Consider the following 27,248-nt stretch of genomic DNA (forward strand, 5'->3'; position numbering starts at 1 on the left):
CCCTGCCTCAGTCTATCTGCACAATGGTGGAATTTTCTTTCTTTTGTTTTTTTTCTTAAACTTTACACAGGTAGAATTGAGCATAATGGGGCGTTTGCGCTGTTGTGCGCCATTCTGGCATGGAATGCGGCCTTTTCTCAGCCAATCATATAGTGGCATCCCTCAGTTGCATTAAAATCAGAGTGGTAGTCGGAGCACACGTTGGGCTTTACAGTTGGCAAGCAAATTGACTCGCTGGGCTCCGAGAGATGCGATTGCGAAAATTGCCAGATGTGCAGTCTTTCTTTTTTTTTTTTTAACACAACCTGCCTTGCTTCCCTGTGTTTTGGTCCATGTCACTGCTAATTCCTGAGACTTTTGTATTTTTTTTGTAAATCACTTACAGTTTTTTGAAACGTCATGTCTAAAACTGGGGGCAACAATGTAGAAACATAACCAAACAGGGAAAGGAAATTAACATGATTCAGCACATTGCAGCAGTGAAAAGCAAACCAAGCGGGGGTCAAACCTGTCAGTAGTGTAACGTTGTGGTGGTTTGATGGTGGGGTAGAGTGCATCTTTGGAGGTGGCTGCTCCCTCTCTACGAAGCCAGGCCGAGGGTGGGGGGCCCAGAGGGGGCCAGTAACTGTCCTCAGTCACTGAGCTCAGCAGCACCTCTACAAGCTTCCTTGCTGCAGCCTGTAAAAAAAAAAGATTACAATACTGTTAAGTATTTTAACTCATACTGTTACATGAAAGCTCTTGAGTAGTTTGTGAATCATACTTAAGAGAGTTTAAAATCTTATGTTGTGTAGAATATGCAAACATTTTAATAAGAATCCGTGCTCAACATATTTGGCATTGTGTAAGTGAGGGAGCTGACCTTCCTGAAACCCTGAGACCCTCGTGACTCTACCACCCTCATCACACGACGTAGTTGGTGAGCACCTTGAGCTACATGACTAACAAACGCACAAAATGTATTTCAGTGATTATGAAACTGGAAATCAATCAAATAAAAACATCAAGGAGGAGCAGATGAGAAGAATTAACAAAATTAATTAAAAATTAATATACTTTCTCAATGCAGGGAAACCATTCATTTGTATTTTTTTTTGGGGGGGGGTGCATCAAATATACTACACATTACCTTCAGAATGGTGCAAAAGATAAAAATTGTCAGATAAGGACATTAATGCTTTCATAATTTGTATACTGTAACCATGCAAAAATGTTTAATATATGTAACAAAACTTTTTACACTCCTCACCACTTTCTTTTGTCATTTCCATACAGTTTGAATATGACATCAGAAAATAGATGGATGGCTGAATGGTTAATCCTTTTTTTGTGTGTGTGTCAAAAGGCAATACTGACATCTACAGGCGAAACATTTTAACGCATGTTGATTTCAACAAGGCTGGCCAATAGTTGTTCTCTGGCCAGTGCTTGGGTGTGTGCGCGTGTGCACATGCGCTGAAGTCACCCTCTCTGCAGTAAACACAGGTATGCACTCTGTAGGGCTGCCTGGAGGAAGAAACCCAGGTCCAAGTCCACAGGTGGAGAATGCAGACTGACTTTGGCTGTCTTCGGGTGGGGTGTTAGAACTGTCTGGGGAAAAAAACAAAAACGTTTATATGTCACAATCTTGTATAAAAACATAACCATATCTTTGCCAACTTGTGGCATTTTGTCAACTTTGCCCAAATTTTTTCCCGCCATAACACATGTCAATAACATTTTCCATTATATGTTAGCAATAAGCTAGGGGGTAGTCAAGTAAAAATAAGTATTCACAATATGTTCTATGTGCCCCGACAAGTCTAAACTTGGTATTCTGATTAATATTACATTTGTGGACTATGAATAAAGCAGAAAAAATCCCCTCCCCCTGTGTTTATCCATCTTGGAGGCGGCCATTTTGTCTTCTACTGCCATTTGCTGACTGAAAATGATATCACAATGCCTAAGGGCTCAAGTAACAATGTCACAAATAACTCACCTGTTTTCTGGGTTTGGTCTAGGACGTTCACAAGCTGACTGTCTTAAGAATGGCACGTTAGCTTAATGCTAACATATGAAATGTGATGCTAACGTTATCATTGATAGTCATATTTTAGAAACCCTTTAATAAGCAACAGATATTTTAATACAAACTGTGGAGGAAAACATGTAGATGGATAATATCACAATATTCATATAGCTGCTACTAAAAATAATTAATATCATAGCATCTTTACGGCATAGAAGAAGTACTATTTTTCTACGTTTACATCTGCATGACTGTATAATACTGCTTCCTGGTGGCCAAGGCTGGCATAGCAGATGATACAGCACAATGAAATGAAGTTTTCTATTGAAATTTACAAATTTTGCATATTTTAGTGAGCATTTCTAATGTCTTATTGTTTGTTGTTTTTGGATAGGGATATTGTTTTGTCAAACAGCAAATTGTAAAAAATGGTACATAATTTTATTTCGTTGAGTGGTTGCACAAAATAAAATCATCCGGCTCCAGATACATTTCTTTAGTAAACTATACATCTACTTAAAATAGGTTTCTGGATCCAGATGATTTTATTATGTGCAACCACTTGATGACATTCATTTTTCAATTTACAGGAATCAAGAAAAGAGTTTGTTATTGTTAATTGTTGTGTTTGTTCTGTAAGCACTTTGTGACATCTACGGCTGTTCGAAAGGGCGACTTGACTTGATTAAATGACTAAATAAATCATTTTTTCACAAGTTTGCCAACCCCAGGTATGACTGTGGGCACACAGTTGTGTAGTTGACAGTTTGATTATAACTGGACCAGTCGAAACACATACATGATCAGAATGAACAAAAATCTCCACCTTATCAAGCTCCTGCAGGTACGACAGCGCCGTATCGCAGGCCTTGAGGTAACACGAAAGACTCTCCTCCTCTCGCTCCAAAAGACGGATACGAGACACGGAAGAAAGAGCCTGGTGGTCCAGAGACAGACCTGGAATGCATACAGATGGAATGTAATCAGCAAAACACCCTTTGTCACTTGTTTAGCATTTGTTAGCTTTAGCATGCAAATATATCAGTTTGTGTATTTGGATTGGGATCTTGTACCAGTCACAATATCTCTGTGATTGACTTGTGACCACGTCAGGGTCGAGGCCGCATGTCACTAAAGAGGGATGGGAAAACCAGAGTAGAATATATTTCGGGTCTGTAGGGCCTGTTGTAATCATTTATGAAGATTTTTGTTTTTTTTTAGATTCAACTTTCTTAGCCTTGGTTAATTTATTGTGAGGAATGTGTATCAGAATTCCATTTGAAGGACCACAGACTCACTACATAGACATTTATATGACAGGATGTTCAGGTCCACGGCACCTAGGGCTAATAAAAGTGTGGACATCACATTGTACATAATTTGGGGGTTTTGGCATTGCTGTTGCAATATTGTTCTAAAATTCTAAATACAGCTTCACCAGTGTGGTTCTTTACAATAGGGTGCCTATCAGACCTTTTTTTTTTTTAAGCCAATGTGGCCCATAAATAGAAAAGTTTAACCAACCCCGATTAGGCAATAACGGACTCCTCATCACTCACTAACTCCTCACTTTGAAACGGTAATACAAGAACTTATTTATCGGTAAACCGTAAACCGTTGCATCCCCAATGACAGCAACCTTCTGAGCGAGCCAGAAGGCCTGATATGGTTCGTTTCTTCAGGCAAGACGCCAGGTTTAATCGAATAAGCAGAGTGCTGCAAATAGACATCGTCGCCAAAATATTCCCAGCAGACTTAATTCCCACAACAGCATGCAAGACAGCAAGATGTACAGAAAGGGAGGCAACCCCCATAGGAATAGGTTGACTTTCTCATGCAAACTTTGATATCATCTCTATTAGTCCACCTTAAAATAACGTAGAAGACTTTCCAAGAAACTAAGCTTGAATTAAAATCCGCCAGTGACTGTGACATAATTATGTTTCAACTAGCAGGAAGTCACATCTGCTCATTAGGAAATATTGGGTGTAATGACATGATGATGATGTTTACAAGATTATCCAGTATGACGCACATTTGCCATATTCTGTGGATTTGACCCTTGACCTTTTCCACAGATTAAATCTGGAAGTGACTACAAAAGAAACAACGATTTGAATTTTTAACATGCAAATGAACGTAGCTTGTGTCATCTATTCAACAAAAGTATTCCAAAAAAAGAAGAGAGATTTTAGATCGATTTTAGTTGTCACGATTTCCTTGTGTCCCTGGACATGATCTGTCTCATCAAGTTTTATTGTGTCCATCTGTGCTTGTTGTCCCCGGTCCCTTGTGCCATCCAATCAGCTCCCTCAAGCCATGTGTGTCTTGTCCAAGTGTATCTCGTTATCTCGTAAATGTGTGTGTATTTGGTTCATTGTTTGTGTCATGTCATGTTGCTCTCTTGAGCATTTGGTTGCGACGTTCTTTTTTGGGATCTTGTTGATGTTATGTTTTTAGGATTACCCAAGTACCTTGTTTGCCTTTTCAATTGTGTTTAATTACAATTTTTTTTTTTTTTTTTTTTTTTTTTAGCCCATGCCTGCCCCACCGCCTTGCTTCCCAGCATTTGGTTCCACCCACCCACAAAACCTGACATCATGGACCACATGAGTAGCAAATGGAGCTGTTCTAGAATCAGATCAACGGTGATGGGACATTGTGATTTTCTAGGATTGTTGTAGAAATTATCATTTGAGAGACTTTTGGTGGAAATCTTTAACAATAGGGACATTTGATACCACTTTTTTTCAGACCAATACCAATACGAGTACTCAACTCTTGAATGGTCACAGATACCAAGTACTGATACTACTAGTACTTTTGATCCATGAAGTTTCCTCCCACAAAACTGAGAGATACATTTAAAGAAAGACCTATAAATCCTTTATCCCAATACAAGATTTTCCTTCAAATTGCAAGAAATTAATGGCAGTTTCATGTTCCTCTTCTTTCTAGTTCCTTATCACAACATGGCCGCAAGTAGTACCTTTAATGACGAAGGCCTCAGCCAGTAGTCGAAGGTGGTAGGTGGGTTGATCGTCCTGCGTTAGCTCCTCCAGTCCCACCCTTGCACACATTCCCTGGGCATCGCGATGGCGACCCTGCACATAGTGCACCTTGGCCATCAGCAAGAGAGCCTCGTTCAAATACCGGGGCTGGACGAGAAAGACAGCAGCAAAAAAAAAAAGATTTGTATTAAGCGCTTCTTTCGGCTGTATAACATCGTTTGAATTGACAGGTTAATAAACAATGTGATAATAAATAAGATGCAATAAAATAAAGTTTCAAACCACTTACAGTGAGACGGCCTCGGCTCAGGATGATGTTGAGGTAGCTTTTGGCCCGGCATAATTTGGGTTGCATCTTGTCCAGCAAAGGTATGGAGCGCCTTAGAAGGTCCATATTTTCCAGCAGGGACTCTTCCAGCAGTGCTTCTGCCAACAGCAGCGTCCCATAGTCATCTGAAGACAGGATATAAAAAAGTCAAGCTTCACGCTCAAGGTAACAAGTCACAGGTCTTTTTTTTTTTTGGTCTCATAAATGTTGTTCAAGCTCAGAAGTAGACACAGTCAGGGAGTAGACACAGTTTTGGAGTGGATTTAAAAACACTGTTTCTATCTTCCATGATCGTTTGGAATGTAACCATTAAATCAGGATACTGCATACAGTTTACACAGAGATTAGACGGGGCGGTTTTCCAATATGCACACTTGATTCAAGTACTCCTGGTCAGTGTTTTGTACTGTATGTGTTCTGATGCCAGCTCAGTGAGCAGTGTTTATATCTTGACATACTGTATATGCTTTGAGACTTAAGTTTCATGGTGTTATGAGTTGAACCCACCACCACCACCACCATCAAATGTAAGCTTTTATGCCACAGCTGCTCTGAACAAACTGATTTGGTTATTACCGAAATCTTTTTTTAATGTTTTTTTTTCCTGTAATGGTTAATATAACAATGTGTAGTAACCCTAACCCATTTTAAAGCTAGAATATAATTTATTGTTGTCCATTGAGATTTTGAAAGATTTATTGATTAAGATGTTTGATAGAATAAGCTAGAATACAATGATAATAATAATAATAATAATAATAGAATGAACACTTTTTTTTTGTGGTTATTGATTAACTTCTCAGAGAAACCCTGTGATAAATGGTGAAATGGTAAATATTATTGTGACCTAAAATACAATTCAATTCTGGAGTGTCTCAATGATCGAAGCGCTGACTTGGAGCCAGTTGCAGGAAGGGGTCATACCATATCAAATGTCACCTGACAAAACTCCTTTCAACTCTGCATTTACATTGTCTGGGTCATTTCAGCACCAATTGTGTTGGCCTCTATTTGGATCAGTTTTCCATGGGTGACTTAGTATTTCCAATTTTCTAAAATAATAGCTGATAAGAATGCTCTAGCACCTCACTGATAGTGTACAATCACTTGGCTGTGGGTCCAACTACTGTACATACAAATTTTGCACTTAATATTATTAGAATTACAATGTCATGTATGACAAACTCTTCGTAGGAAATTGCACACAACTTATAAAAATCTGAACACTGCCAAGCACCCGCACTACGAAACTATGAAATGATGTGTCTGTGATAATGCAATTACAATTTTGTATTGTTTCATCAGCATGCTGTTTTTGGTTTCTTTATAAATATAATAATAATCTTCTAATGATATTAAGTTTGACATTTTTGGGAATTAAAAAACTTATTTTTTTCTGTATTTAAACGACTGATCAGTGTCTGCCAAAACAAGAAGACCAAAAAGACTAAATCGCATGTGTGAAATGTAATTTATGTTTATAAAAGTAACTTCTTCTTCTTTTAACCCTTAAGCCCCCCCTCTCCCTTAATTTCTTCATTTTCTTTTCTTCACCTTATGTGTCATGATGACCCCCGGATATTTTATTTAGTTTGTCCTAAATTTGCACTATTGTGATTAATGTGAAATTGACTTTCAAATGACAAATATGTAAGTTTAAATTTATTTATTTTTTATGTTAATGGAAACAACCGAAACACCCCAACAAGCAAACGTTCAAATTGGCCTGTCAGCCACCAGTCAGTACTGTACATTTTCAACACTCAACAGTACAAAGTTCATCTTACAGGTAGGCTAGCAGTCACACTAATATCAGTAGGCTACAACTATAATGATCTACTCGACCAGGACCACCAAAAAAAAGTATTTCGACACATGTGCAAAACTTTGGATGAAGTGCACTCACCATCTTCATGCATACGCGCAGCCTGCATGTGTTCGACGATGGGAGGAATTCTGTCCCACTGGCACTCGGCCCGGTACCGATCCAAGTCCGCTTCCAGCCGCAACTGGGTGAAGGAGATCCGGGAGGCCATGACAGCTCGGTCCCGGTGTTGACTGTACTCCCCGGACACGATGGGAGTGACTGCAGACTTTCAGGAGAAATTAAAATGTAATCTTTGGAGCGTGCGCGTGCGCATGTCTGTGCGTGTGTTGGGGCTGGGGTAGGGGTAGGGGTGGGGGGATAAGTACAGTATGTGCCACCATGCTGTCATTATTGGTTATGTATTTAATGTATATGACCAAAATGTAACTTAGTACTTTCAGTCACATATGGTTTAAGGAGTCAAGAGTTAGGCACCTGCTCTTAATCTTTTTCAGTTAATACTTTAAGTGGATCACATACGCAGGAGCTGAAAAAACTGAAGAAAACAAAAAAAAAAAAACAAGGGGAAAAAAACAGCAATGCAACGATTTCTGTGTCTAATAAAGTATATATAGAGCATGTATGAAAACAGTAAAAAGGTCGTCTCACTGAAAACGACCCACATTCCCACATTGTCGGCCGGACTCAGCAGTATTCGCGTGCTGGTTGTCATTATCCGCCCGGTTTCGAGGAAGGACCAAACTAACACATAACAGAGCTGAAGAGAGAAAAGGGTGAGATATACAAACACATAGCACACTCTACAGTACATAGACACAGCGCAAACTATAACATTGCATTTCTAAGTCACAGCACAGGGAAGACAAACTATTATGGAAATCATCTACTTTATATCTTAAAATAAAACCTCAAGTCTTCTGAATAGGGATTTTGCTGGGTCATTTTCTCTCTGGAAACTTGACATTTGCTTTTAGAGAATGTCCTTTTTCTCAAGTGAAGGGGCTCGCTGTTGCAGTGTTGTAGGGTGTTGTAGGGTCGTGGAGGCTCCTTGGCGTCCCCTGTTGGCGGACTGAGTCACTACTCAACAACTTGCTCAACGTTGTCATTCGTCTTTGGGACTACGGCAACTCCACTTGAACAAAACTAATTTTAATAACCAATTTCCACTCTTTATTATCTAATTTGTAGCACGAAACATTACATTTACTCAAATTTCCTTCATTAACCAACTAAAATGTTTTGGAGAAAATAAAAATAATTACACTGATGTATAAAAAAAAAAAGGAGAAATAAATACAAATATTTACGTAAAATACAGTCTTTGTATTGTTTTGAATTTAAATATGATGAAACTGACTAGCAAGTCATTGTGTTATGCTTTTATTTTCATTTTACACAACATCCCAACTTCATTAGAATTGGGGTTTGTAGTTTAACATTTTTATGACAAGAGGAGGTATAATTTGGGAAAAATAAAATAGATTTGTTTGATTTATATTTAAATTAGCACTAAGAAACTTTTCAATCTTAATAAAATATTTTCATACCTCTTCTGATGAAACATCGACTTAAAACTAGTTGAATGGTACGTTTGCCATGGCCTGAGGGGGTCTATGTCATTTTTACTGGCACTAAACAACTTTGAGAAAGAAACACAAAAAAACTACGAATGTACTGACTGCTTTATGGCATACGTCACTTCTCCTTTAACCCATTCGTTACAAAGACGGAAGTCAATTTGAATGTTGTGGCTCAAAAATGACGCAATGAACTTGTCCTCATGAGAAATTTGGTCTTCCTTCAGGCATAACGTTACCGACTTGCCATAATCAACGCAAACTGAAAGTTCCTTAGTGTTTACTCGAATATTATTATTATTATAATATTAGTCCAATAAAGTGTTCATTTGACGTTTCAGTTGTTTACAGTTTACTTATTGCTTATTTCTCAGAAATTCTCACTACATTTAGTTGTGTCTCTCCGTGAGAAATTGATACGCAAGCGAAAAGGTTTGTAATTGCCTAGATGCCAGCAGCAAAGCACCTTTTTTCTAATACACATCGTGGCTTAAATAAAGAAGGTACTTCCCTCAGTTCAGCATAGTTGCTTGGCACCAAGTTGCCACCAGATGACGCTAAAGCTTTTTTTCTCCATAAATAGGTATCTGAATTTCACATTTGTCAGATCACAGTGCCACATGTAGGTCATATCACCTAATGACAGGTAATCATAAGATGTTTTGTATTAATATGGAGGTAAAAAGGGTACAAAAGTACCTTGTACCTGTAGAAAATAAATGTTGCAGTTGGAGCAAAGGAAACTTGTAGTTGTACAAAATATAACTTTTAGTTGAAGAAAGTCAATTCGTTGTTGGAGCAAAAATAACTAAGTAACTATATGTCATAATTTTACAGTAGTTGTAAAAAAGAGAAACACCTTTTGCTTTGTTATGGGCGTGAACACAGTCGACTTGCTTCCTAGCCAAAGGAGGCCGTTCCTCTCATTCCTTTTAAATAAAGAGATGCATACGGTCTTCATGGTGGAAGCAGAAAAATATAAAATTATAATAATGGATTGCTACAATGATTCAGCAAGTTTGATGCGCGGCACGCTGCTGTCATATATCGGCGAATAACATATGATGACATCCACTACACGAATCTGCCTGCACCTCAATTAAACTCATGACAAATACTTTCAACCACTAAATTGTGAGTTTGTTTGATTCGCGTTGACCAATAAAATGATTTCAATGGCTCAACAAAGTTTAACTCATTCACTGCCATTGACGGCTATAGATGTCAAAAATTCATTTGAACTATTTCTATTAGTTTAACTTTTTTTTTTCCACTTTTGCTAACAAGAGTATGAAAACCTAGATTTTTTTTATTGTACATTCAGAACAAATGTAAAATTTGTGATTAATCGTTAGTTAACTCGTAAAGTCATGTGATTAATTACAATAAAAAATGTAATTGCCTGATGCCCCTAATTAAAAAAAAGATATTAAAAATAATCAGACGATTACATTTTTTATTCGTAATTAATCTTATGACTTCAAAAAAAATTATATCTGTACAATAAAAAATGTTTGGAAAAATGAAATGAATTTTTTTTTTTTTTTTTTTTAAACTCTTTGACTGCCAGACGTTTTCAGAAAAGGGATGCCGTCAGTGCCAGCCGATTTAAGCATTTTGACTGATCTTTCAAGGTCCACAGAAAATGTTCTGTTTGGACTATGGAAACACACGTACTACCAAATGAAAGATTGGACTTTCATCTTTCATCAGAAAAAAAAGTTTGTTTCTACCTTATTCCGTTCTTTAGTAATCAACAATAGAAAATGGTTAGTTTGACCCAATTTCGCCTGTTTTGGACCAAAATACGGAGAAATCAAGCTTTTAGTGAAACGATATTATTTCATGCATTCTAGTGAATTTTACACTTCTTTTTGTCCATGAATGATGCCACAAACACCTAAATAGTGCTTTACTTCTATAAAACACTACCACCAAGAATGAAAAAGTGTTTTTTGATAGCAAAATACGTTTATTTACATTCAACAGTGTAACAATTTGACAACAATTTGGCAAACTATTTACAAATGTGTGCAACTGTGGTGCTATTTACAAATATGTGGATGTTTCAACGACAGTTTTTCTTTTTGTAACACTCTCCTGCGTGCAAGAAGACGCAACAGCATTTGCACAACAGATTGCCTCTTCGCGTGCTCCACTTTCTTGCAGGCCGTTTTTTTCCGGGGAATAGCAAGTATATACTGCAGTGTGTGTTGCCATCAAGTCTAATATCAGGATCATGCTACGGTTTCGTTACGTCTCGTTTCCTCGTGTCCTTCAGTTGCTACACCGGGTTGTAAGAGATGTTTTGATCCATTTTATCCACTACATTCATGGTGGCATCGTAGTCCAGAAACAGTGTCTTCTCCGTGATCAGACTGTACCCGCTCCTCCGATGAATATGCATTGGACTCGGGGTACTCTTCATTGTCCGACAAAATGTCCGCATGTGAAAGCTCCGGCGTTAGCAGCGGTAGCCGCGCTAGCCGGTGAGGCTTACTACGTGATCATAACAGTCGCGTCAAGGCTTCCAACTGTGGCGTCAACCTCAGGATTCACCATCATCATCAATCTGCATTGGTCGATGCCAACTCTCCATCGCCCGATCGAATGTCCGATTGTGTAGAAGTACCCGGTCGGCTATTGTGCGCGTTTTCCGGCCTTAGCAGCGCTAGCCGCGCTTAGCCGGTGGGGCTTACTACGTGATCATAACAGTCGCGTCAAGGCTTCCAACTTTGGCGTCAAGCTCGGAGTCATCATCATCGTCGACATCAATGCGCTTTTTAGTATTGATTGATGCTTTCCGTCTTTGAAAAAAATGCTCAAGCGTGAGCTGCTTGCAACCGGTTGCTTGGTCAGCCATTGTGGCTTTATCAGCCATTGTCTCCTCAACACTCTAGCTCCGCCTCACGTCTTCTACTGACGCCCACGGTGGGCGGCCCATCCAACCTTGTGCAAAGAGAGTCATCGCTGCCCTCTAGGGGCCAAAACGAGTCTTTTACTAATCAGATCTGCCTGATACTTTCAGCACAGCTGCCCAAGGCTTTCCTGCACCCGTTTTCAAAAAAAAAACAAAAAAAACATAGGGGACGTCTTTTAACGTCCTCGGCGCCCTTCCCTAGGTTTATGCTGAACGTTTTATAACGTTTATGGCGGTCAAAGAGTTAACTAAGTGCACATGAATTGTTTACGTCTATAGTCGTCAATGGCAGTGAATGAGTTAATAAGGCCGCTTTGGGTTCAGGGAAACAGCTGAGATTATAGCCATGTTAGCATGTTAGCTACCAAAATCGGTCAAGCCAATGACTCGTGATCATCAATGGCACTGAGGCAATGGAGAAACCAGCACTTCTGATGCCCTCCAAATTAGCAAGTGATAAAATGAATTGAAAATACACTCCAGTCAGTAAAAATATAAACTCTTAACTCAAGGTATAAATAAATCTTATTTTGTCATTCGTATTATTAAAATCTTATTCAAATGAGGCCTTTCCTCACATTTCCCAATTTCCCAAATCAAATGATGTATGTATGTATCTATCTTTATGGCCATTGACTCTGATGGCATATTCTCCTTCCACATGCATGTTTGCTGACTCCCTGGACTCTGATCTGGAGGTCTACCATTCATCAAACTGGTTTTCGGTGGTCACACTAAATAAACATCCTAAATCGGCACTCACATGGCAACGTTGTGTGCCGTGCATTTTTTTTTTGACATGTGCATTTGTGTGGAAATGTTTAGCTCCTGAATAAGCATTTAATATGCCTACAGTAGTTCAAACTATGAAGCTTTTTTTTTTTTTTTTTTGAATTAACAATGTGGAGTGGCAATTTATGTCTTTCCCCTTGGGTCTATTGCTACATTGAAACTGACCCAATAATGACACACCAGAATGGAACTTCTGCACAATATACAGTGCATGACCGTATGTTTGGTTTTGAGCACGCATCAATACAAGGACGGGCACATTGACTTAAAGTGCTCAAAGCAAACATTTACATGAGCAATCGATAATGGCATTTGTGCCACACAATTTTTTTTATCAGGTGGTCCAGGTTTGCTCGCTGGGTGTCCTCGATCTCAGCCTGGGATGGGCACTTCTCTGTCTAACATGGATCAGCTTAATGTTTAGCCCAGGATGCGCACGTACGCACACACACAAGGGATTATTACAAAGCCACGGGGAAACGCATGCTGTGCGAGGATGGAGGCGAGAACACTAAGTGAGAGGAGAGCACAAGGTGGCGCCCACTCAGGTGAGAGTTAATGGCATGTTAACTCGCGTTTAATGACTGCTCGCGTTCACACTTGGTGACTCGGTGTTAAAGCTACTGGCAATGATGAAGTGATGGAGCTTGAGTCGTAGTTAACTGTGTGTGTCAAGGAAACACAATGAAGTTGCGCTGAAATCTGCCTGATCTGTTTTTGTGCGAGAGATTCCCTCGATTTGAGTTGTAAACGCTAGAGTGCTCTTACGAAGTCTCTGATTTACTAAGTTGACCTACTGTCTCGTTAATCCTAATTAGATAAGGCCCACAAGACTGTCGGTCCTTGTGTGGAATGGAATGTGTGTACTGTGTATATTGTAATGACAATGAAATCAAATATGGGGGCAAGTGTACAGTTCGGAAAAACAATGCCTATAGTTTTATATTATATTTATCGGTTTTAAGGATTTTTGGATGGAGGAATATGATTTAAATAACTTGTTTATCACTGTAGATTTATAGATAGATTAATATTTTTGGGGTTAATCGCAAATCAGCGAGTTTGAAAAAAAAAAGATACTTGATTGATCGATTCGATTCCGATTTTTGGGCCTGCGATTCGATTCAAAATCGATTTCCGCTTTAGAACGATTTTTGCTTCAAAATGATTTGATTGGCAATGATTTTTGCGTCAATATATAGATGTGCAAGGAATTGTAATGATCTACTCCAGTCTGACTAGCTAATGCTAATTAGCGCGCTTCTCGCGGCACTTTTATCACTCAAAAGAACGGCTCCACGCTGAAAAAAATAAAACCTTTTATTGGAATAACTTGATCCTGACTTTTTCCTTCAACTCTCTAAGGTGGCTACAACTTAGCAGTGTATTAGACCGCGTGGAACCACACTGCCCCTCAGTGGCCAAACCGGGTACAACATGAACAGCGCTCCAAATAAAGGCACACACAGGCAAAGGCAAGACTGTATAAAATAATTTAAATAAATATCGATTTTGGGACATTTAAAATCGATTCTGGATCGTACTAAATGAGAGTCGCGATTCTTATGAGAATCGATTTTTTTCCAAATCAGATCAAACACATCTTAGAATTTAGATTAATCACGATTAATCGCTTAAAGCTGCAATATGGAACTTTTTTTTCTCCAAAAATAACTTTACAGTAAGCTTTTTATTTGACTGAAATGCCTTCTAATTAGTCGATTAACACCTTAGCTGTTCACAATGGGTACTCCTGCAAGCCAAGGCCAATAGTTTTCAGAATGGAATCGGGTTCGAATTTCCCGCGCCCTGTCTGCGGATGTGACGTAATGTGCGTGGTGTGTATGTGAAGAACAATATGTGCAGTTTAATTTTTTTTAATATATATTCTACGTTCAGTAGCTTTAAAGGATCCATGACTTTTTTCTTTAAAAGTGTATGTCAACTTTTGATCACGGCTGTATACACACACACATATCGATTCGAAGTCGTTTTTCATTTTTACATTCGCGACTGCAATGGGACTCACCGGCACCTGTTGCACTAACATGTGTTTGGTCACAGGACACGGAGGAGATGATGAGCCGACAAAGTTTTGCGGGAGAACCTCCACGTGTTCCCTCTCCGTTTTGGCCCGTCTCTACGTGTACGCGTTGCACGGCTGCTTCTGCGAGGTGACTTTCACTGCTGTGCTGGATTGGTGCAGCCTCCGGGACAGGAGGATGATGGGGTACAGCAGCCTTTGGGCCCTGCCTATGTACGCCACTGCAATCTACCTCATGGAGAGTCTGAGAGGCTGGCTGCTGACTCATCAGCGACCGCTGTCTGTGCGTCTGATAACTTACACGCTGTTCATCTACATGTGGGAGTTCAGCTGGGGGAGTGGCCTTAGGCTGCTGGGGGCTTGCCCTTGGGACTACTCGGGTTATGAATACAATCTGGGAGGATTGGTGACTCTGGAGTATGCGCTACCCTGGGCGGTTGCAGCCTTCGTAGCGGAGCAGCATGTGATCAAAAACACTCTGAGGATAAGAATGTGCAAGTGAACATCTAAAAACGAGCTCGCGAGAGCTGCTCTCATAATTAATCATCATTTTGGAACAAACAACGAAAAAGCGAGTTTATGCAATGTTTTTTTCATTGTTTTATATGCGGTTATGTTGGACTAATTTTCCATCTTCTCAATACATCTTCAAGCCAAGGCAAGAAGGAAATGTGACTCGAATGTGTTACGAAAGTATTGGATAAATTTGCTCACCTTAAAAATGGATTGTTTGAACAGTGCAAACAAAGTAAAATTGTTACATTAACAGAGACAATCTGTTCTTTTTTTTATACTATCCATCCATTTTCTGAACTACAATACAATCACCGGACACATATAGTCTCATACAATCTCTCTCTCTCTCTCTCCCGCTCTCTCTGCTATCTAGCTAACTAGCTGCGTAGCTAGCTGTCCAGCTAGTTATTCTCTCTCTCTTTCTCTCTCTCTCTCTGCTATCTAGCTAACTAGCTGTCTAGCCAGCTGTCCAGCTAGTTATTCTCTCTCTCTCTCTTTCTCTCTCTCTCTCTCTCTCTCTCTCGCTCTCTCTCTCTCTCTCTCTAATATCAACTTCCACATTATGACTTCTGATTTGTGTCATATTTGATATATCAGGTCGCAATTGCAACCTTTATAACTGTCAAAAATATCATAATAAACATATCAAGCATATCAGTATTTCCAAAAAGCAGAAGGAACATTTCCAACTGTTAATAAGTATACGTGTCTCTCCTTTCTCAATTGGGGCAATCTTGTAAGATTGCTGGAAATGCTATCAACTGGGTGATACTGCCCTCTAATGGATTATCCGTGCAATGCATGTGTCAAACCATATACGTCAGGGTTTTAATGGATTTTTTTTTTTTTTATTATACTCATGAAATAGAGGGCTCTGGTACGTTTGGCTTTATAGGGTTAAAAACTTTCCTTTTTTTTTGTTTAAAAAAATGCACAATTGCATTATGCTGTATATTGAGAGTGTCGTTGGCAACAGGTCAGATCAGGGTCTTTTACGCTCAGGATTTTGAACCACAACCAGTGCAATAGTCTCCTCGTCTCTCTTCCACTTGTACCTACAGGAGTAGATATGAAAAGATATGAACCACTGATATGCTCGCCGTGAATGTCGCCAATGACAGAAAATCTGATTGTCTCATTCCTATTGCGTATAATAGGATGTACTGACTGGGTAAGCTCAGGAATGAGTAAACTGTCTCCAGCAGAGAGATTCAACTCCTCTTCATTCATGGTAACACCTGATGATCCCTCCTAATGGAGAAAAAGCATACGAGGAGATCAAATTTATAAGTCAACAGACGTATATCGATATATTTTTTTTTTTAATAATGGAAGTATCACATGGTGCTTAATACGTGAAGCTATGCACACTAAAAAAAACATACCAGTTGCCAAATCCACACATCACTTTGTGGCAAGGATGAGTCAGACAAACCAGGTCCAAAGATGGTTGCCTGTCAAGATCACAAATAGATGTATTACTATGTTTGTGTTTCATATTGCTTAATTATTAGCACCTCTTTGACATTGTCATTCAAAATCCTTCTTGTATGTATGCATATGTGGGTGTCATTAGATATTACAGGTGTATGTCTAAAGAAAGAAAAAAAAAAAAAGATATTACAGGGGTATGTATTGTGGCAAGAGAGTTTATGTATGTAAATAGGGGTGTGCCCAAAAAATCGATTCTCATAAGAGTCGCAATTCTCATTTAGCACGATTCAGAATCGATTTTAAATGTCCCAAAATAGATTTTATTTCAATTATTTTATACTGTCTTGCCTTTGTTTGTGTGTGCCTTTATTGGGAGCGCTGTTAATGTTGTACTCGATTTGACCACTTATGGGGCAGTGTGATTCCACGCGGTCTGGTACACTGTTAAGTTGTAGCCACGTAGCCACGATCAAGTTATTTCAATAAAAGTTGTTTTTTTTGCAGCGTCGAGCCGTTTATCGAGTGATAAAAATGCCGTGAGTAGCGCGCTAATTAGCATTAGCGAATCAGACCGGAGGAGATCATTACGATTCTTTGCACATCTATAAATTGAAGCAAAAATCATTGCCAATCAAATAATTTTGAATCAAAAATCATTCTCAACCGAAAATCGATTCTGAATCGAATCGCGGACCCAAAAATCGGAATCGAGTTGTGAGACATTCAAAGATTCCCGCCCCTAGTATGTAACGTTACGAATGAAAGGTTTCATTCTACCTCTGTCTCAAACTGAGCTCCAAACATGTTAATTGGGCTGCCATTGGCAAGAAATGGCTTTTGTTTTTCCAGCCAGGACTTAAAGCAGAAGGGCGACATCACGTTCATGCTGTTCATCTGGAATGGAGGCTCCCTGAAGACTTCACCTGTCCAAAAATAATAATAATAATAATAATACTGATTGTAAAATTCTGAAAAACCTCAAGCAGTGCAGATGAGAAACGACAGCTCACTCGGATCAGGTTTTCCAGTCTTGTACTGCATTGATGCCATGAACCTGATAATAAAAAGTTGATCTTGAATAGAGCGCCAAGAGTGAGTGATTATAAAATAAGATTTCTTACTCTTGGATTATTGGCACCAGTTGGGTTCCGAGATCGTCACAGTAGAACCATTTCTCAAACAGGATGTCGGTCGTGTTGTCAACGTAGTACCTGAAGGCACCGGCGCATGACTTTGAACCAGATGCAGACACCAAAGTAACAAAACAAAACCATGCCATACAAACACTGCTTTTTTTTGTCTTAATGGTTTCTTCTGTCATTTTCATTCTTCCCAACTTGGTTCCAATGCGTCACCTGAGGCAATCCGTTTCAGTATGCAGTCGTTTCCTCTCTACCACTAGTCCCACGGTGTTGGCCTGTCTCTGAGGCGAGTGGGGGATCCGAGCTGGCAGCAGAAACATCTGAAAATGGAAAAGACGATTTCAAGAGAAGCGCTATGAATGTAACTGATACATGATGACCCGTCTCACTAATAGATTTCCACGGAAGGGACTATTTGTAATGATCATGCACATCCTGAACTGATCCCCTGTCACACGAAGACCACCTTCAGTTTCCAGCCTTGGACGCCATTTTTTTTTTTGCAAACCCATGGAACCCAGAGCGAGAGCCCACATACACAGAGATAACAATTCAACTATTACCTCTCCTTCCTTGATGTGCACATCCTTGCTCTTGCCATTTTCAATCACTTTCAGACACATATCCCCCTTCACCTGGTAAAAGAGCTGTTGGACATACACAATCTTGACGCATTTTGTATACCTTCCGTATCATGTGGGAATAAGAGGTTTCATGGATGAAGGGAAAGTTCTGCCTGTTTCAACAGAACCACTATTAAATAATAACAACAAAAGGAGAGGATAGTGTGTGGTGACATTGATTGCAAATCAATGATAGTAATACCTCCTCCCCTTCTTCGATATGGTAATCCTTCCTGGTATTTGGTCCTCCAACAAACATAATGTTTAACTGGGAAAAGTGCCTGAATGAGGGGGGGGGGGGGGGGGGGAGTCAGATTATGTAACATCATGTGATCTAACGTGATCTATCTTATTCTCTTTCTTGATGATTGCCGCCCTGAAAATCTCCTCTGTAGCATATAAAATAGCATTGTTAATGCAAATAATATGAAACAGCTTACTCACATGAGTTTGTTGCAGACTGGTGGCAAGAAAGCATTCTGGTTCTCTGCTAACCATTTCTCCACGTTCACAAGAAGATGACTATTATTCATTATTTCAATCGACGTTTGAGGCCCTGCTGCTGTATTACGTCAGAATGGCCTCTTTTCGGTTGCTGCGAGTATATTCGGCAGTTTGACTGTCACTGAAAGTCCAAAATGCAAAAGTGGGTGTAGGCAAGTGGGAGGAGTTTTATAGTGGTGAAAGGTCACCTGCATATTACCATAACAATGTACACACATTTCACCCTTTTTTGGATTGGATTGTAACAGGAGAGCTGTTGAATAATAAAATAAAGGAAAGCAAAATAATAACAATAATAATAATAATGATAATAATTAGTATTATCATTATTATTATTATTTAATAATGATGATAATAATAATAATAATACTAATTATTATTATTATTATTATTATTATTATTATTTAAAAGTGAGCATGTATTCAAGCGCGTCAATATGCATTTGCATTCCGAGCAGTTAGCATTTTCTTATGAATAAATATTAGCATAATGTTTTAAATAAGGGGTGCCCAACCTTTTTTTGCCCCAAGATCTATTTTTAAAGCAGCCAACCTCCCGCAACCTGCATCATGATGTGGTTTGGGAGTGGGGACTGCTACGAGTGAGATAAAATTCTGGGCCACCTTTATAGCTGTTTTTAATAAAAAAAATATATAAAATATGTTTATTATTATTATTATTATTATTATAAATATTATTATTATTATTATTATTATAAATATTATTATTATTATTATTATTATTATTATTATTATTATTATTATTATTATTATTATTATTTATTATATATATTTGACCGGTTGGGTACTCCTATTCTAAATGATACCTCTTCTGCCGGAAATACAGCTTTAACTAAATATTCATTACTAGCGTTTGAGCATAATAATGCCAATAGTAGCCTCACAAGGATACTAACTAACAACCCCTTATCGTTCCAGCTTTTAAAAAAATATATATATATATAAATCACTTCTGTGTTTAGTTTTCTTCCTCATCCCTGTTTTCCCAGGTTTAACAAGGAACTTCGCCTATGAACTACGTTGATGGGCAAAAACCCACTTCCGGCAATGCTTAGTCCGACAATTTTTTGAAGTTTCCTGAAATTCAATCGTTAATCATCACCAAAATGGCCGTCCGTCTTTGATGGATCAACGGAATGCGCACCTCTGCATTTTGGCATAATTATGCCCCCCCCCCCCCCCCCCCCAAAAAAAACACCTTAATGGCAGCACACAACAGTAAAAACACACATAACCAAGTTCATTATGACCAGCTGGTTCCCAATACAGGGTCAGCGATAAAGTGAAAAGTGGACATTTATTTAGCAAGAGAGACAGTACATTTTTCCCTCTACCACAAAGCTTGCCAGAGGCTGTGTGGTGATTCTTTTGATTTTAATTCAATCTTGGAAGTATTTGGAATAGTAATTGTAATAATGAACATTGCATATTGAAGAAGTCTGACATTTTATTTTTTATAATTATTCTGTCAAATTATCCATTATTTTCGTTTTTCTTCAAGTCATTGTGTACAGGTAAATAACTGACTGATGCCTTTTTGCCAGTAGCACAGTGGTGACTGGTTAACACATCTGCCTCCCAGTACAGCGGTCATTAGAGCGACACCAAGCAGGATTTAATTTGAATCCGAGTCACCATTTCAAAAGTCATCCAAAAGAAGAACCACTGGATCAGAAAAGTGAACGAGTGCGTAATCTGGATTTTCTCCGGGTACTCCAGGTTCCTCCCACATTCCCCCCAAAAAAACACTCACGGTAGTTAGTCATCAGTGTTTTTAATCACGTTGTGTTTACATTTTTATTTTAGAATCTACTCCTCATTATGTAATATTATACCGTATTTGTGTGCGTTGATTTAGTTTTGTAATAAACGTGTTTTAATCAAGTTGTATAACGTGTCAAAAAGCTATAGAACCCATACCAAAAATAATGGAAGGAAATATCTTGTTCCACTTCCGTAGTCTTTGCCAACGTACGTCAACCAATCACAATGCGATGTCGTGTCCAAGTGGAACTACGGCAAGCAGCTAGGTCTGTGTCAAACCTGCGCCTGCTTATCGTTTACAGCGACCCGACAAGAACACTCAACGTGGATTCAGGTGAAATCAATACGAATATATTCAGCTGTGTGATATATATATATATATTTAAAAACTCATTCAACTATGATAACTTGCGCGGCACATTGGACTCTATGTAACTGATAAGATCAATGCTAGCTACAGTACAACATTCGGCTTTTGAGTCATGGTCAATGTTCTGCATTTTCTCGTGTTTACATGCATGGGAAACCAAATATTTGCAAACGCACGCCTTTGATTCCTTACGCCGAATTTCCAGTGATTCGTTCCTTTGATTATTCACGATACACAGGTTTCATTCACGGCGTGTAATACAATTGAGTTTTGTCATGTCCAGCTGAAATCAACCTGTCCGTGTTTGTCACTTGAAAAAAAAAGCTCACGACACGCCACCTAACAAAAACGTCACTAAAGGTATAAGGAATAATGGTGATGATTGATCGCGCACACTTAAATGTATTCAGCTGTGTGAAATCTGCGTAGTTGGCCACAAGGCAATGATTCTGTTGTATGAATTGCAACAGGTGGATACATTTGTTGCCAAGGTTGATTGTACTTTATACCTGTCTCTATCTCCCTCTTGTATATACATTCTATAACAACGGTACTTGGAATTTAATATACATAATGGCAAAAATCTAAAATGTTTATTTACTCGAGTAGCAGCACAAAAATCCTTAATGTAACTTTGTACATGTGTCCTTATGCCTTGCAGCAGAATGAGACATCACAGTTTCCTCTTCTTCCTGTCCTCTTGTCTTCTTTGTGTCCACTCTCACGGGGACGCTGAGCATCAGGGACAGCAGCCCCCCATTGTGGAGAGTGCAGCTCACATATCGGGCCACGGTCGTCTCGACAAAAACATGGTCCAGGATAAAGAGTGAGCGATGCTTCGATTTTGCACATTCCAGTGGACTTTGAACACACGCAGCAGCAGCAGCAGCAGCAATGTGCGGCAATGGTTGTCTCTCGTCTTGCAGCCACATTATGGAGCATCTGGAGGGTGTGATTGACAAACCAGAGAAAGAGATGTCACCTCAGGAGCTGCAGCTGCACTATTTTAAGATGCACGATTATGATGGCAACAACTTGTTAGATGGGCTGGAGTTGGCGACAGCGATCACCCACGTCCACAGAGAGGTAAGAGCTGTACTCTTGTGCAAATATGAGCTTTTCCTCTGAAAAGGTAGGATGACAACCTATAGCGCCCTCTATTGACCAGCTGCTGGTATTCACATTGCTACTTTTGCTTTTGTTTTCTTTAATTTTAGGAGAGAGGAGAGCACAGTCAGCCAATAGGAGAGGAAGATCTGATAAGGCTCATCGATGATGTTCTGAGGGATGACGACAAGAACAATGACGGTTACATAGACTACGCAGAGTTTGCCAAATCACTGGAATAACACGTCTCTCCACACGATAATCTTTCGTTTCTTTGTCCACAACAAAGCTTCGAGGAAGCTGCAGAGACTATTGTAGTGGCTCACTTTAAAACCACCGTTCCCTCCTGCAAGCCTGTTAGTCTTGTAGGTGGCGAATTCCTTATTTCCTTAACAAACTTGCCAGTTTAAAACAGCAAAACGGGCAATGTACCCTTTTTTTAAGCTAACCCATGTGAGCAAAATCTCTGCATTTTCCATTCTCGTAGTTTCATACAATTAGTGCCTTTTCAAAGGCTGATTCACACAAATCAAATGTTTTTCCTGTCCCTTTGGAGTGTCTTGCCAAAGTTGCATACCACTGTAAAGATGTCTGCCACTGGGAAGGTGAAGGAGCCATTACATAAACCAAAAGTGCTGTATAATTCCAGTGCGTGCAACATTTTAGGGTGAAGCGGTTTCCTCCTAAAAGTTGTATCTTGATGATTGTCAAAAAAATGATACACTGTGCTCATGTATCTGGCGGATGCATGACAGCAAAGCGTCAAATAGTAGAGTGATTGTAACGCAATGCTGCCTCTCTATCACTGGACGAGACTGTTTGTAAACTCATGAATGCGCACACGCGTCAGCTGCCTCCCGATGAAAACATCTTTAAAACTGTCAAATCCATCTGTGATTTTTTGATAATGTACAGTTTGTTATTGTATAAATATATATTTTCCCATCTTGTTATCAGTTCTTCAGTCGGGTTGTTGAATATAAAATATTTAAAAAAATAAATGCATAATACATGTTTTTCTTTGGAACGTGAACTATTAAATTATGTAATCAACAGATGCTATTGTTTTCTTTCATCAATTTTACAAGCAACAACTAATATTGCAACAAAAAGAACAAGTTTTCAAACAGTTGAGCATCTAGTTAAGTATAATGAAGAGACATTAAATATTTGCGTCTGGGCATGTTATAAGGACACTATTCGGTACACATGTACAACCCTTAACTTTGTCCATATCAGCCTCTGAGTTCTGTAATATATATATATATATAAAGGGGTGGCAGTCAATTAAAATGTTTAACTGTAATTAATCGCATGACTTCAATAGTTAACTCACGATTAATGACAAATTTTTATATCTGTCCTAAATGTACAATAAAAAAGTTTTCATACTCAAAATAAAAGTAGGAAAAAAATTTCAACTAATAGAAATATGGCTGCATCTTTTAGTCATTGATACAGTCATTTCGTAATAATTCATAAAATTGAGTTAAAATTACAAAGATACACTTGTACTGTAAAAAAAAATAAAAAAACGAGTGTGATATTGATTTGTGTTGAGGTTATATTTCTGCCACTAGATGGCATCTTGTACTCGCAACTTGTGGTTTACAATCAGGAAGTAGAAGAATGGGAAAAAAGAGTGGTATCAAACTATACAAATCAGAAATTAAAGCAACAGGACTGAAAACAAAGAGTACAGTACATGCATCCAAGCGTAGTGGTATATTTGACACAAGCTTTCAGTGATACTTGCAAAATCTTAACTCAGGACTCTACAATGCTTAGCTCCAGTGAGAGGACGGTTCCAAGGGCTGCAAGGATGTCAACGAGAACATGCTTGAGGTCAGGTTACTCCTCACGTGGCTGTACCATTCTTCATGCTGCTGAGAGGTCGCCTGAGGTGCGATCGGGGGGCACGGACCTTGGGGGTGGTGGGGGTACACCCTGGCGGGCAGCACAGCAGTGACGTGGGGAATGTGGGCCAGCGGCTGGCCGTAGTACTGCCGGGCCACGGGAGGCGCCACGTGTATGCTGCTCAGTAGCGCCCTGTGACCCGACATCACGCCCAGTGGGTGCACTTTTTGGGAGACCCGCTCATGCTTGCGCTGTTTGGCTCTTCTGTTCTGAAACCACACCTGTTGACAAGACATCATTATAACATCATTGATATCATACTAATCTTTCACGTTTATTTACATTGCATGTGTACAGTATGTTTTTTAATTCTGCTTTGTTGGGTAAAAAAAAAAGGGACGATAAAGACCAAACAAAAATGAAAATCAGAAACGGTGTAGAAAAGGAGCTGACAAAAAAAAGACTTTAATGCACACACTTGCTGGCGAGATTCGGCTCTGCTACGCAGACACTTGCTGGCGAGGTAAGTGGTGTAAGAAGGTAAATTAAAATGTTAAAATATAATTTCACTTGTAAAGTGTATTGCAAATGTTTTGTGTTGCTTTGACTATTTATAATACTGCCATTGAATGATCATGGATTTTATTTATTTATTTTTACAAACCCAGAAAATTCTCCCAAAAACGGCAAAAACATTGATTGTACGTTTTTCATGAAAAATGGGGGGTAGGTGAGGGGAAAAAAACGTGGATTTTGTTTTTTTACAAAACACCTTAAACAAAAATAATAATAATGAGATTTCTTTTCTTTTCAGCAAATATGAAAAAATATGTGAGTGTCTAATAACTGGGCATTTCTCTTTTCAATGGCAAATGGCAAAGCGAGATACACACAATAATGTCGATTGAGTGCAACGGACACAAACTACAGTATAAACCTCATTGTCGACTCAGTACCTGGATGCGAGCCTCATTGAGCTTAGTGATCCGGGCCAGCTCCTCTCTGTAGTAGATGTCAGGATACTGGTTCTGCTCAAAGGCCATCTCCAGGTGCTCCAACTGCTTGTGGCTGAAGGTGGTGCGCAGGCGTCTCCTCACCGGGGATTGAAAGGTTCGGTTCCGTCGGCCAACAGCTGCAGAGGTCTCCCACAATGACCCTTTGCTCAACGAATCTCCAATATCTGCTTTCAGCGTGAACAATGCAGGTGAGGGTTTTCCACCTTGTACGTCAAGACAATTCTTCAGCTCCTGTTTCGTAATTTCCTTGCGTTCCCAAGGTTGGCATCCCGCAAAAAGCACGACTTAACTCGTGAGCTCAATGATGACTTTTTCGATAAAAGAGGGATTACCCAGACTTCGTGGTTCCCACTGCCATGAAGCAATATGAGAGCCAGGGAGCATTTTGCAGCCAAACACAAGCTCGTGAGAAACAGATACCAGAAACGGAGGGATTTGTTGCAGACAACTACCAGCAAAAGGACTCATTTGCTAGAGTGGGGGACTGAGCTAACCTTGCTCTGTCACACAAAAAAAAGGCTAATTTGAGTGGTCTACGTCGCTTGTTTATATATATATATATATATATATATATATATATATATATATATATATATATATATATATATATATATATATATATATATATATATATATATATATATATATATATATATATATATATATAGATATATATATATATAGATATATATATATAATTTTATAATTTTTTAATATAATTTTATTTGACCAATTGTGATGAAAACTACTGTATCTTAGAGAACACATTATTATCTTTATTATGACAGTATTCATCTTATTGATAATTATCTCTCTATAATAATAAATAAATAAATAAATAAATAAAGGGGGGTGGATCAAATAAATTGTAAACATTCTATATTCTATCAATTCTATTCTTTACAGTACGTGTATTCTAATAAAATGCCAAAAATGAAAAACGATTGATAGGTCCTTGTAAAAAAAAGGAGGATTATGAATAAATACGGTTTGGCGAACTTACCTGCAGTGGAGCTGACAGTGGCGACGTTAGCGAACACGTCAGCAGAGTCCTGGTGGCTCCTCATCACGTCTCCTGTTACTTTTACTTGGGCCATGCCTGCACTGCTTCCCTGATGGGATGGTAAGTGCAGTCTGGCCATCCAAAACTCACACATTCAGCCCACCACCAGTAACCGTTAAGTCACGTGTCTCTTTACCTTTGCCTCTGTTGGTGTGGATGATAGACGTTGGATAACTGGGACGTAACTTGGGGTGGGTGAACTCAAACATTGTGGTTATTATTTATTTAATACTAAGTTTTTCTTACATCACTTACACACAGTTTTTCAATCAGAATTGGGTCATTCTCCTTAGAGGCAGATTACCTGGGTGGGGGGTTAAAAAGATACAAACATAATGGATGAGCAGTTTCACAGTTTGGAGTTTATCCGAAAGGAAGGAGACACTGCTAACCTCAAGTAAGACCGGCACAGAAGACAAGGAAAGCGGATGATCACATAATCCTTTTCTTGGTGAAGAACATTTCTTACAGCTTCAACAGAAGCCTTTAATACTCCCCCATCCCAAAAAAAAAGAAGAGAAAGCATTGACTTGTTTCCCCTGCGATTAGTTGGAAACCAGTTTAGGGCAAACGCGTATAAAGGATGCAGACATTATGTGTGAATGGACTAACAACGCCGTTGGGTTAAGTGAAGCCATTGGCGGCCATCTTGTGTTGCCAACTTGCCACTCTGCAAGCCCGCCTAATTTGAATGCATTGATTTCGCTGCAGCGTTTTAACATTTTTTTTCTGCCTCTATATCGAAAACGCCACCATGTATGGCATGCAACCGGTTGTACCATTAAGTCTGGGAGAAGGGCTACATGCACATTTTATTGCTAAGTATATCCATCCATCCATTATCTGAACTGCTTATCCTCACGAGGGCTGTGAATATATATATTTATATTTTATTATTTATAAATTTTCTCTAATATGGTATAACTTCGAGCTCTATTCAAAGATTCATCTTTATCATATTGCCACCAGCAATCAAATAAAAGTAAAGCCTACTATGAAAAAGTTCTGATTCACATTAAGTGAAATTAGTCTGAAAGGTGGATGCAAACAGCCCGTTCTTTGAGAGGCTCTCATTACTCCATATCATGACTCCATTGATAAGGGTTTGCAGCGGAGAACAACAGAAGTAAATGTGGCAAAAGATGGCTGCCCTCTGGCAGTGGTAGTCCATTCATATAAGTCCATGATAAAGGAAAGTCATTGGCCACATGATTTATAGACGCCATGCTGCTATCCAGTGTTTCCATTTCTGCCATGTTTGTCGTATAGGACTGAAGTAGCCTTGTTTTGGATTCGTGTATGTGGGTTTTTACCAAAATGG

General features: G+C 39.0%; 5 protein-coding genes across 9 annotated transcripts in view; 2 read left to right on the forward strand and 3 right to left on the reverse strand.

Annotated features, from left to right (window-relative positions):
- The window catches only part of ttc7a (tetratricopeptide repeat domain 7A), a 44,317-nt gene extending 29,785 nt beyond the window's left edge, over positions 1–14,532 (reverse strand). The window contains exons 1-8 of one of the 3 annotated variants that reach the window (XM_086092595.1): positions 14,497–14,532; positions 7,257–7,443; positions 5,312–5,475; positions 5,001–5,169; positions 2,838–2,968; positions 1,466–1,590; positions 863–941; positions 509–678 (exon numbers count right to left, since the gene is read on the reverse strand). In XM_086092595.1, the coding sequence (XP_085948721.1) occupies positions 509–678; positions 863–941; positions 1,466–1,590; positions 2,838–2,968; positions 5,001–5,169; positions 5,312–5,475; positions 7,257–7,443; positions 14,497–14,517 (1,046 nt within the window). In that variant the 5' untranslated portion in view covers positions 14,518–14,532. Of the gene's footprint in view, positions 1–508; positions 679–862; positions 942–1,465; positions 1,591–2,837; positions 2,969–5,000; positions 5,170–5,311; positions 5,476–7,256; positions 7,444–7,826; positions 8,840–14,496 lie in introns of those variants that run through there. The other 2 variants (XM_086092593.1, XM_086092594.1) reach the window with 2 other exon arrangements.
- LOC147163747 (transmembrane protein 229B-like) lies at positions 12,790–15,286 on the forward strand. Its single transcript, XM_086092603.1, has 2 exons — positions 12,790–13,015; positions 14,532–15,286. Exons 1-2 carry the CDS (start codon positions 12,898–12,900, stop codon positions 15,011–15,013), a joined length of 600 nt encoding a protein of 199 aa, XP_085948729.1. The 5' UTR covers positions 12,790–12,897; the 3' UTR covers positions 15,014–15,286.
- A 547-nt stretch (positions 15,287–15,833) lies between these two features.
- Positions 15,834–18,859, reverse strand: haao (3-hydroxyanthranilate 3,4-dioxygenase). The gene is made up of 10 exons (XM_086092596.1): positions 18,671–18,859; positions 18,429–18,507; positions 18,167–18,250; positions 17,817–17,923; positions 17,583–17,672; positions 17,472–17,515; positions 17,239–17,384; positions 16,413–16,481; positions 16,196–16,278; positions 15,834–16,082 (listed from the first exon to the last, which is right to left on the reverse strand). Exons 1-10 carry the CDS (start codon positions 18,757–18,759, stop codon positions 16,010–16,012), a joined length of 864 nt encoding a protein of 287 aa, XP_085948722.1. The 5' UTR covers positions 18,760–18,859; the 3' UTR covers positions 15,834–16,009.
- Positions 18,860–20,733: 1,874 nt separating this feature from the next.
- mcfd2 (multiple coagulation factor deficiency 2, ER cargo receptor complex subunit) lies at positions 20,734–23,048 on the forward strand. Of its 2 annotated transcripts, none has more exons than XM_086093143.1 (4): positions 20,734–20,848; positions 21,546–21,710; positions 21,811–21,970; positions 22,102–23,048. In XM_086093143.1, the coding sequence occupies exons 2-4, from the start codon at positions 21,550–21,552 to the stop codon at positions 22,231–22,233; spliced, it is 453 nt and encodes a 150-aa protein (XP_085949269.1). In that variant the 5' UTR covers positions 20,734–20,848; positions 21,546–21,549; the 3' UTR covers positions 22,234–23,048. The 2 variants fall into 2 exon arrangements, with proteins under 2 accessions (XP_085949269.1, XP_085949270.1); XM_086093144.1 differs by having other exon boundaries at positions 20,752–20,848; positions 21,549–21,710.
- A 512-nt stretch (positions 23,049–23,560) lies between these two features.
- On the reverse strand, positions 23,561–26,019 carry prop1 (PROP paired-like homeobox 1). Of its 2 annotated transcripts, none has more exons than XM_086093532.1 (3): positions 25,868–26,019; positions 24,805–25,028; positions 23,561–24,129 (listed from the first exon to the last, which is right to left on the reverse strand). In XM_086093532.1, exons 1-3 carry the CDS (start codon positions 26,004–26,006, stop codon positions 23,776–23,778), a joined length of 717 nt encoding a protein of 238 aa, XP_085949658.1. In that variant the 5' UTR covers positions 26,007–26,019; the 3' UTR covers positions 23,561–23,775. The 2 variants fall into 2 exon arrangements, with proteins under 2 accessions (XP_085949658.1, XP_085949657.1); XM_086093531.1 differs by having other exon boundaries at positions 24,805–25,031.
- Between the last annotated feature and the right edge of the window lie 1,229 nt (positions 26,020–27,248).

Source organism: Leptonotus elevatus, chromosome 13 (genome assembly GCF_054856555.1).
Source record: "Leptonotus elevatus isolate MCC_2025b chromosome 13, RoL_Lele_1.0, whole genome shotgun sequence".
Lineage (NCBI taxonomy): Eukaryota > Metazoa > Chordata > Actinopteri > Syngnathiformes > Syngnathidae > Leptonotus > Leptonotus elevatus.

What these genes read in the sequence shown, in the direction of transcription:
- prop1 (XM_086093531.1), bottom strand. Translation starts at nt 26,006, where the DNA reads ATGGCCAGACTGCACTTACCATCCCATCAGGGAAGCAGTGCAGGCATG. An exon ending in CACTGTCAGCTCCACTGCAG is followed by an intron (nt 25,032 to 25,867) that starts GTAAGTTCGCCA and finishes TCACGCTGAAAG; the next exon opens with CAGATATTGGAGATTCGTTG. An exon ending in TCAATGAGGCTCGCATCCAG is followed by an intron (nt 24,130 to 24,804) that starts GTACTGAGTCGA and finishes TCTTGTCAACAG; the next exon opens with GTGTGGTTTCAGAACAGAAG.
- LOC147163747 (XM_086092603.1), top strand. Translation starts at nt 12,898, where the DNA reads ATGCGCACGTACGCACACACACAAGGGATTATTACAAAGCCACGGGGA. An exon ending in ACAAGGTGGCGCCCACTCAG is followed by an intron (nt 13,016 to 14,531) that starts GTGAGAGTTAAT and finishes GTTTGGTCACAG; the next exon opens with GACACGGAGGAGATGATGAG.
- mcfd2 (XM_086093143.1), top strand. Translation starts at nt 21,550, where the DNA reads ATGAGACATCACAGTTTCCTCTTCTTCCTGTCCTCTTGTCTTCTTTGT. An exon ending in AACATGGTCCAGGATAAAGA is followed by an intron (nt 21,711 to 21,810) that starts GTGAGCGATGCT and finishes CTCGTCTTGCAG; the next exon opens with CCACATTATGGAGCATCTGG. An exon ending in TCACCCACGTCCACAGAGAG is followed by an intron (nt 21,971 to 22,101) that starts GTAAGAGCTGTA and finishes CTTTAATTTTAG; the next exon opens with GAGAGAGGAGAGCACAGTCA.
- haao (XM_086092596.1), bottom strand. Translation starts at nt 18,759, where the DNA reads ATGAATAATAGTCATCTTCTTGTGAACGTGGAGAAATGGTTAGCAGAG. An exon ending in CCAGTCTGCAACAAACTCAT is followed by an intron (nt 18,508 to 18,670) that starts GTGAGTAAGCTG and finishes CCCCTCATTCAG; the next exon opens with GCACTTTTCCCAGTTAAACA. An exon ending in ATGTGTGGATTTGGCAACTG is followed by an intron (nt 16,279 to 16,412) that starts GTATGTTTTTTT and finishes TTTCTCCATTAG; the next exon opens with GAGGGATCATCAGGTGTTAC.